This window comes from Elephantulus edwardii, unplaced genomic scaffold (assembly GCF_000299155.1).
Source record: "Elephantulus edwardii isolate Elephantulus edwardi_28Jun2011 unplaced genomic scaffold, EleEdw1.0 scaffold00096, whole genome shotgun sequence".
In the NCBI taxonomy this organism is placed as follows: Eukaryota; Metazoa; Chordata; class Mammalia; order Macroscelidea; family Macroscelididae; genus Elephantulus; species Elephantulus edwardii.
In genome coordinates, this window is record NW_006399846.1 from 4,698,753 (window position 1) to 4,708,843 (window position 10,091).

Genomic DNA, 10,091 nt, shown 5'->3' on the forward strand with positions numbered 1-10,091 from the left:
GGTGTCTCCCTGGAGACTAAGATGCATCTGATACAGGCCATGGTCTTTGCAATCACTTGTTATGCAGCAGAGAATTGGACAATGACTAGGGAGGATAGAAAGAGAATTGATGCCTTTGAGCTGTGGTGCTGGAGAAGAGTATTGAGAGTACCATGGACTGCTAGGAAAACAGATTCATCCTGGAAAGGGTTAAAGCGGGTGGCTCCTTGGAGGCAAGGATTCTGAGGCTCCATCTAACGTACTTTGGACATGTTATAAGGCGAGACCTGTCCTTGGAGAAGGACATCATGCTTGGGAGGGTGGAGGGACAATGCAGGAGGGGAAGGCCCTCTATGAGGTGGACTGATTCAGTGACTGGGATAATCGGGATGGGAGTGTCAGAGACAGTGTGATTGGCACAGGACAGAGCACAGTTTACGGCTATTGTACATAGGATCGCTATGAGTTACAAGTGACTCAACAGCACATAACAAAAACAAGACGTTGAATCAACTCAGAGGTAAAGATTTTCTGTTCTGTTTTGTGTGGAGTAGATGAGGTGTTACTTCTTAAACACAGCTGAGCTGATGACTTTCAGCACCTATCTATACCTCTACCACTCTGATACAAGGCACCATCACGTCCCACCTAGAGTACTAGATATCCTGCTAAGTCGCATTTATTAAGATTCTGCCTTGGCTCCCTTACAGTGTATTCTCAACTTACTCAAACAAACAAAAAAACAAACCAAACACCTCCCTGCTGTCGAGTTGGAACTGGTTTTCAGAGGCTGTAAATCCCATGGGAGAAGACTGCCACTCTTTCTCCAATAAAGAAGCTAGTGGATTCCAACTACCTGTCTTTGGGTTGGCAGCACAGGTCCTTACCAACAAGGTTCCTTTACTAAACCCCTAAAATTTGAATTTAAATCTAAATTTGAATTTAGATCACACTGCTCGCTTCCCATTCTCTTCTAGCACTTCCCATTGTCTCCTAGGTCTTGACTGATCTGGCTTCTTCTCTAATCTCAAATCCCATCATTTTCCTCATCCCTTCCTTACTCAGCTCCTGGCACGATAGCCTTCTATTCCCCAACACAGTAAGCACATTTCTGCCTCAGGATCTTTGTATTTGCTGTGCCCTCTACATGGAACACCCTTTTCCCAAGGCTCCATGTGGCTTCTATCCTCAAATGTTGCCTCAAAGAAGCCTACCATGACCACCTCCTGAAACATCACCACCTACTCCAATCCCATCATTCCTTTATTCCCTGCCCGACCTTCCTCTTCCTTATAGCTCTTAGTCATGATACTTAACACACTGAGTATTTGTCAACTGTCTAGAATTTAAGGGAAGTTTTTGTTTTGGCCACTCCTGTATATCCAGAACAAAATGCACGTGATAAACCCAAACCAAACTCATTGGCATCAAGTCAAGTGCAACTCAGAAGACAGAGCAGAACTGCGCCCAAGGGTTAGTTACCAGGCCCAGTCTTTACAGAAACAAACCGTCACATCTCCCATGGAGCAGCTAGTGAATTCAAACCACCAACCTTCCAGTTTGCAGCCATGTACTGAACTACTGTGCCTCCAGCCTTCCTTCTACATATAATGTTGTTAGGTGCTGTGACATCATTTCCCCCTCATGGTGGCCCCATGCACAACAGAACCAAACAGCGCCTGGTCCTCGGCCATCCGCATACTCACTGCTATCCTCGAGCCCACTGCTGTGGCTGCCGTGCCTGTCCATCTCCTTGAAGAGCCTCCTCTTTTTCACAGAACTTCTATTCTACTAAGCAGGATATCCTTTCCCAGGAACTGGTCCCTCCAAGAGCATGTCCGAAGTACACCAGATGAAGTCTCTCAGTCTTTGCCTCGGAGGGGCACTCTGGTTATACCTCTTCGAAGATGGATTTGTCTGTTCGTCTGGCGGTCCACAGTATGTTTAATGTGCTTCATGAACATCGTAATTCAAAAGCATCAATTCTTCTTGGATCTCCCTTAGTCATTTTCTAGTTTTCACATGTGAAACAACTGAAAATCCCACGGCTTAGGAGAGGTACACCTTAGCCCTCAAGTGGCACCTTTCCTTTTTAACACTGTAAAGTCTTTAGCACCAGATTTGCCTAACACAGTAAATAATTTGTCTTTTTTTTTTTAAATCAAATAATTCAGTATACGCTTTTTAAAAATGCCTCCAACTGGCTATAGAGGGACTAAGTCAAATTAATTTAAGTGTTACTGTTAGACATATCTTCATTATCAACTAGTCTGGAAAACAGTGTATTCAAATTTTTTAAATAAACTAGTATAATAAAATGCTTGGTAGGGTGGAGGGACAGCGCAAGAGGGGAAGGCCCTCTTTGAGGTGGATTGATTCAGTAACTGGGGTAATCGGGATCGGGATGGGAATGCCAGAGACAGACAGTGCAACTGGCACAGGACAGAGCAGAGTTTAGGGCTCTTGCACATAGCGTCGCTATGAGTCGCAAGCAACTCGACGGCACATAACAACAACAAGTATAATAAAAAAAGAAGAGTCATTTGCTTCCTTAATTCCTGCTTCCAGGTGTTCTTTTCCCCTTTTTCCTTTTTTTAAATTATGTAATATTTATCTACATTGTTTTTCACACCAAATCTCTCCCATTTCCCTCACCCCTGCCTCCCTCCACCTCTTTCTTTTCTTTTCAATGATCTTTTGCGTCCTCCATGCGTGATGCCATCCTATGATTCATCTGGTCATTAGTGTTCAATGCTTCAAGTCTATTTTTGAGATGGTCTCTAACTGCAGACGGGATAGCGTCAAGGTTGTACTCTGCTAGCAGACTTGTTCACATACTCTTGCCCAGGGGCAACTGACGGTCGGTGCCACAGTACTGACAGCTCTGACTGAGGCTGTCGAGCCTCTTTACCGTCCATTTCTATGTAAGTAGTCAATATGGTTCCTGTGCTGCATCCGGTTAGTTCCACACATAGAGCTATAATTTATGTTGTTAAAAAGGTGTTTGCAATGAACAAACTGTTGATCTTAAAAATTTTATCATGCAATAGCAAACATTGTTTCTATCACCAAAGTTATACTGTCAAACTAGCAATCTGTCCAGAGTGCACAGAGCTGACATTCAAATATATGGTAAGCAATGTTGATGAATTCTTTGCCTAGTCTATGTCAAAGTCTACCAAAACGTATCATCTGTTTAGCATAAATTTGTGCATTTATTCTATGGAGCAATGACAGCCTCTCTAGCACATTCTTTATAAGTTCCACCAAATTACTGGGCAGGAATATGGAAAGGAGGTGTTTATGGCCTACCATGGGAGTATGATAGCTTGCTGATAACATAAATAAGGTATATAATAACTTTGTAGGGGTGTGATCATGCAAATAAGGTGTGTGGAAATCTACTGAGAGGATTGGCTAATTTCAACCGTCCTCAAAACTCAAACTCATTGCTGTTGAGATAGAACGAACTTGTAACTAATCCTCTGTTGGGTTTCTGAGGCTGTCAATCACATGTGAAGAGACTGTTTCTAGTTCTCTCAGAATGCCACTGGATTCGAACCACAGGAAGGTGCAGCCTTCTGGTTGGCAGTACAACTCCTTATAGACTACATCACGTCATGAGTCATCCCAGCTGTAGACAACGTGAGACTTCCTGACCATCAAGAATCAGGAGTGGAGACAGAGATCTATAACACTGGAGACAAGAGAAAGAATAGTGAGACGTAGTACAAAGAAAAGATAGCAACAGAGAAAGACCCTGCAGCAATGGTGGCCGGCTTCCTGGAACAGAGAAAGCTTTGCACCTCTAGGCAGGAGGCTTGCTGGTGAGTGGGCAGCATCTAGACCCTTAGTGGTTCAGTTAAAGAGCCAGAACAGAGCAGAGACTGAAGGCTAGAGAGAGGCGTGTGCAGTCACAGTTGAAAAGGCATCTTGGCTGAAGGACTGAAGAACAGTATCCTGAGTAATTTCTGATTCTGAATTCTTTGTAACGTGTAACTTCCTAGTCTACTCCATAATATACTGACTATCGTTTCTGAGTTGGGTATGGCCATTTCAACGAATTTCTGAATCCAGCAGAGAAGCAGTGTCATAGGAAGGATGGTCGGCATCAAAATTAGTAAAAAAACCTGGAGCAGGGATGCAGGTCTGAACTCTGCTTCACAGGAATCAGCCTTCGACTGATGCTGATCATGATTTCCCTCCCCACCTCCCATAATCAGAGAAAACTACATGCCTACACTGTTATCTTTTTACATATTATCATGATGCTCTCTTACACTCATTTATGATTTTCAGTTGTCCTGATTCCTTGAAAATAGCTATACCAATAAAATACAAATTATCATATTCTACCTCAAAATATTTCATGAATTCCTAGTACTTATATAAAAACATCTTGTACTTCTTAAAATGGGTCTCAGACTCGCCATGACTTTGTGCCAGTTTGATTTAGCCCTTTCTACAACATTCTTCCCTGCAAGTCTCATTGAACTCTCGTATGCACACTTCCCTACTCAAATGTTTATATATTTCTATCAGCCAGGAATACTAGTTTATTTCTTCAGCCTTTCAAATACTATTAATTTTTCAAGGCATGGCATAAAGGTCACATCTCAGTCAAAGCTTGTCCCCTAAATGCCATGGCTGAATGTTACTGTCCTATAAAGGTCTCTCCAAATTACTGAGAAGCAGTGCTGTCACTTTGAAGGCTAAGGTGTATCTGCTTCAGGCCATGGTCTTTTCAATGACTTTCTATGCAACTGAGAGCTGGACGTTGAGTAAGGATGGCGAAAGAATTGATGCCTTTGAGCTATGGTACTGGAGAAGAGTACTGAATATCACATGGACTGTCGAAAGAACTAACAAATACATCTTGGAGAAAATGCAACAATAGTGCTCTTTAGAGGCAAGATGGTGAAGCTTTGATTCACCTACTTTAGGCATGTTGTTAGGAGGGGCCAGTCTGAAGAAGACATCATACTTGGAAAGGTGGAGAGTCAGAGAAAGAGAGGAAGACCTTCAACAAGATGAATGGACACAGTGACTGTAACAATGGGCTCAACTATATCAAAGAAGGCAAGGATGACGCAGGACAAGGCAGGGTACAGATCTGCTTTTCATAGGGCCGCCATGGACAGCAGTTGACTTGCCAGCCCCTAACAACAACACTTTCCCCTTCCATTTCACTTGGATACATGATCAACACTCATGGGAGCAGCAATCAAGAACTCAAAAGATGTGTTGTACTGGAAAAATCTGCTGTCGAGGACCTCTCCAAAGTGCTAAAGAGCAAGAACCTCTATTTCAAGACTAAGGTGTTCTTAAAGAAAGCCAAGATATTTTCACTGGTTTCACATGCATCTTAATGTTGGACAATGAACAAGGTTAGGACCAAAGAAGAGTCAATGCCTTTGAATTGTGATGCTGGTGAAGAGGACTGAATACAGCACGGATTGCCAAAAACCAAACATATCTTGGTGGAAGTGCAACCAGAGTTGCTTCTTAGTGGCACACACATTGGGCATTTTGTCAGGTGGGCCAGACCATGTAAAAAGATATCACACTGGGGGCAGAGTGGAGGGTCAGAAAAAGAGAGGAAGACCTTCAACCAGATGGACTGATATAGTGACTAAAGCAATGGGCTCGAGCGAAGGAGAGCTGGTGAGGATGGCAGCGGACAGAGCAAGGTTCAGATCTGTTGTTCACAAGGTTGCTATGAGTCACATTCAACCATGGTGATGGTACCTTACAACAACATATGGTCCTCAAGTTTGCACATCTCAAACATTTAGCATATGCACCCATTCGTGACGGCCAAAACTTTTTGATAGACTCTCCACAGTATTAATTTTGAAGTAGGAAATATCTTACTTGTTTCAAAGTCTGGCTCAGAGCTTCTGACGCTATCACCATCACTGTCTTCTAAAAGCATCTTCCTTTGTCGTACCACAGCTTTGGATGCTGCCTTTCTTTTCCCCTGAACGTCATGAGAATTCTCTTCCTCGGTAATCTTATCCAAATCTTCAGGAAAGGGGAGGAAAACCCAACAAATAAGAAAAAAGGTTCCATGACATGTAATCCTTAAATGACTGTACATTATATCTTATTATTTTTATTTGTCCAGCTTCATTCTTCATTCCTCCTCTGCCTTTAGTAATAAGCCCAAATTCCCAACCACATTTCTGAATGTGGAACAATATAAAAAATTAATATATTTTAAAATATCATTCTACCAGCAAGAGAGTCTGGTTTAAGAACAAGTCTAAGACCCAAGATGAGACATTCTTTCCCTGAGAACTTTCAAACCAGAGCAGGAAAGAAGCAGCGCCTTTGTTCAGTGATCAACTGCTCTAGACTAGAAGTTATGAGTAGTCATGATCTTTCTCCAAGAAATAAAGCGAATCTGCAGTAAGAGGAAAAACTAGAAGCTGAAGGAAAATGAAGCAAAGGTGAAGAAGTGAAGAGTCTTAATAGATTTAAAGACCCTGGCTCTGGTTATAGTTTTAAGAATTAAAGCAAAAGGTTAAAACCAGGGCTTCTGATAAGAAAAAAAAGTACTATTAATATTTTTTTTTTTAAAAAAAACTTACCTTGATAATCACTGGCTACACTACAGTTAGATATGTGAAGAGTCTTAGTCACTGTCTCTGTTTCATTCTTGTCACATTTTCCAATGTCTAAATTAAGGAAGAAGAAAGTAAGTTTAGATGTACCTTTATCAGTGTCTAAAAAGGAGAAGTTTGTGCAAAAACCTAATACAAATAAATGGTCTTAACTAAAGCTGCACAGTGATTTTACTTAAAAGGCTAGCACAGAGGTGAGGCGGGATCTGAAATCAATCAGACTGGGTTTCAAAACTCAGAAATACTTAACTGGGCAGGTTGCTTATATTCTCAAAGACTTAACTGCTTCATGTCTCATAAGGTTATTGCAGGATATTAAACAAGTTCATACATAAAAATTATTTAACACAGCACCTGGCATATTAGCTCACTACCATGTAGGGAAATCTATGCTTTTGTTGATATAAGCACTCCCCAGACATATTACTCTTAAAACATTTTATTGCTATAAAACTCTTAATACCGAAAGCATTTTAATAGACATTCAAATCTTCATAATTGAAATAAAGTTTAAACTTGTGTCACTCTGGCTGCACATTATTCTCTAGTTCAATAGTTAAGATGCAGTCAGTTTCATGATGAAATACTTTAATCATTCTCTGATGAAATATGCTATAAAGAGATAATTAGTTAGAAGGCAGTTTCCTCAAAACTGAATGACCTGCACCAAATATTCATGAATGCATCTGGCACTTACATCTGCCTCATCACCATCTGATCTGTGGTTTTGTGGACTTAAGCTAATGGTCTGTCATATTGCAGGGTCAATTTTGGGCTCACCAGCTTGCCTGCCATCTAACCTTGGGCTGTCAGGTCTGTAAATATGTGAGTCAGGAGATGCCTCTATCCTGACATCTGACTTCCAGACTGGGAATTTGTCAACATCTACAAGCATATGAGACATTTCTCTGAAAGAAATCAAACTCTTAACTTCTCTCCAGATATATAAAAGCTTAAATAGCTTTGCTGCTCTAAAGAACCAAGCCTAAGATCATTGATATTATTAAATCCAAATGTTATAAAATGTATTATTCTATAAGTGCTATTTCCAAGAAAATTCTACTATATGTTCTTGAATCTTCAGAAAGAGGTGGCAGATGAATTTCATTTATTCAAATATAAGACATAATAATTATTTCTTTAAATTTTGATTCCTGATGACTAAAAGTCTTTTTTTAATATTATTTTATTAATTTTAATGAACATTTACAGAGATTTTGGATTTCCATTCATTCATTATTGCACTATTTTCTCTACTTTCCCCCCAGTTCGTGCCTCTCTTTATTTTTTCCCCTTGAAAGTCTGTTTTAATTGTCCCATTGCCACAGTGCTTGTCAAAGCCAGTTCTAATTAATCTCCTTTGTGAGTGTGTCCTTTGCCATTCCCTATCACTCCTCCCTGAGAGAGATTTCACCCTGATTCATAAGGAAAAGGGGACAGTGTATTCTCTTAGCTACTTCCTGCTGAAAAGGGACGCTGTGGGTTTCAGGGTGAAGATCTTCTCTCACTACTCTAATAAAAGTCTTCTTAAAGTTGTTGCTGGGTGCCATCTAGTGAAGTATAACCCACAGCAATCCTACGAACAACACATCTGAACCCTGTCCTATCTTGCTCTATCCTCACACTTACCGACACATGAGAACCCTTTGTGGAAATTACTGTGTCAATCCACCTGGTTGAGGGTCTTCCTCTCCTTCACTAACCCTCTGCCTTCCCAAGTATCATGTCCCTCTCTCTACAAGGAAAAGCCGCTCCTAGTAACATGTCCAAAGTAAGTGAGGTGAACTTTTATCATCATTGCCTCCAAAGAGCATGCTGGCTGCACTTTCTCCAAGACATACTTGTTTGTTCTTTTGGCCATCATGGGATGTTCAGTATTTTTCTCCAACACCACAGCTCAAAGGCATCAAATCTTATTATGTCTTATTTATTTCAAATAGGAGGCAATATTGATTAAAAGAAAAAATTAAAACCTATGCCTACCTAACATAGTAGAGTAAAATATCTCCAACTTTAAAAAATTAATACCAAACAATTAATAAAAAAAATATTTTTGGAGTTTGAATGCCTCTCTGGAATGTCAGTATTTCCATCTGTTGCAGTCAAAACAGATGTCAGAAAATCAAAGGAGAAAAAAACCCCACAGAGAAATCTAGAAGCCATTGATGTCTTAAATCTACTGAAATTAGTAATTAACATTCAGGAATATAAATAACCTTCATTAGATCATGCTCAGCTGACTGGACAAAAATTATTTAGATCATCATGGTTGTGCAGATAAATTCATTTGTTAGAGCAGTTAAATTTTCAAAGCACATCTAAATACCTAATCTACATTCTCAAGCTTACTTTGAGTGCTAAGCATAGTATTTATAATGTATTAACTTATGCAGTTGACTAAACATTTGAATCCAATTTATATAATTGGCAATTGCTCAATTAATAGACTTCGTATTCAAATTTTTTTCCTCAGTGAAGGTCCAGCCAAAGAAATTATTATAGTCAGTAAGTTTGTTAAACATAAATACATAGAAAATAAAATTACTTTCATCTCGTGACCCCGGCACATCTGTGGTGTCTGTAGGAGTTTCCTTTGCTGATAAAGCTAGTGCAACTTTTAAGTCTCTCTGGTACAGCTTGTCATCTAAAGCCATCCTAAAACAGACACACAAACAATAAAGTTTTTAAAATATCAATCTCAATGGAAAAATAAAGTTTTGGATTTCCCTGAATCTCTATAACAGTTACTCTAACCTGACAAAAAAAGCTTTAAAATGATAATCATTACTATTAATTGATTTTGATGGTAAGACTCCTAAAATGCACAACTAGCATAACAGATTATGAATAGAAGTGTTATGTGCCTTTGCATTTGTTGTTTTCAGTCACTGTCACACTTCTTCCTACCAGCTGTGACTGGCTGGAAAGCACCTCCTCAGTCTGAAATAAAGAGACATCACTTCCTCTAAGGAAACCTCCCCTGATCTTCTGCTCTCTTTAGACCATTATTATAATCAACCAAACCCAAACCCCAACGCTGCTGAGTCCATTCCAACTCATGCTGGTCCTGTGTGTTTCAGAGTAGAACTGCTCCAGAGGTTTTTCTTGGCTGTAGTCTAGAAAAGCAGACTGCTAGAACTTTCTTCCAGGGCACTAATGGATGGGTTTGAACTACTTACCTTTAGGTTATGGTTGAGTGCAAACTATTTGCACCACCCAGAAATTATATTATTTATTTATGTGTGTGTGTGTGTGTGTGTGTGTGTATATGCATATATATGTATATGTGTGTGTATATATATCTATATCTATATATATATACATAGTGCGTCTGATATAGGACATGGTCTTTGCAATCGCTTGTTATGCATCAGAGAGCTGGACAATGATTAAGGAGGATAGAAGGAGAATTGATGCCTTTGAGCTGTGGTGCTGGAGAAGAGTATTGAGGGTACCATGGATTGCTAGGAAAACAAACAAATTCAT

At 39.9% G+C, this 10,091-nt stretch overlaps 1 protein-coding gene across 1 annotated transcript in view; it reads right to left on the bottom strand.

Moving 5' to 3' along the window:
- The window catches only part of RAD51AP1 (RAD51 associated protein 1), a 39,872-nt gene that overhangs the window by 10,924 nt on the left and 18,857 nt on the right, over window positions 1-10,091 (bottom strand). The window contains exons 4-6 of the mRNA XM_006891367.1: window positions 9,151-9,260; window positions 6,573-6,659; window positions 5,854-6,003 (exon numbers count right to left, since the gene is read on the bottom strand). Of these exons, the coding sequence (XP_006891429.1) occupies window positions 5,854-6,003; window positions 6,573-6,659; window positions 9,151-9,260 (347 nt within the window). The remainder of the gene's footprint in view (window positions 1-5,853; window positions 6,004-6,572; window positions 6,660-9,150; window positions 9,261-10,091) is intronic.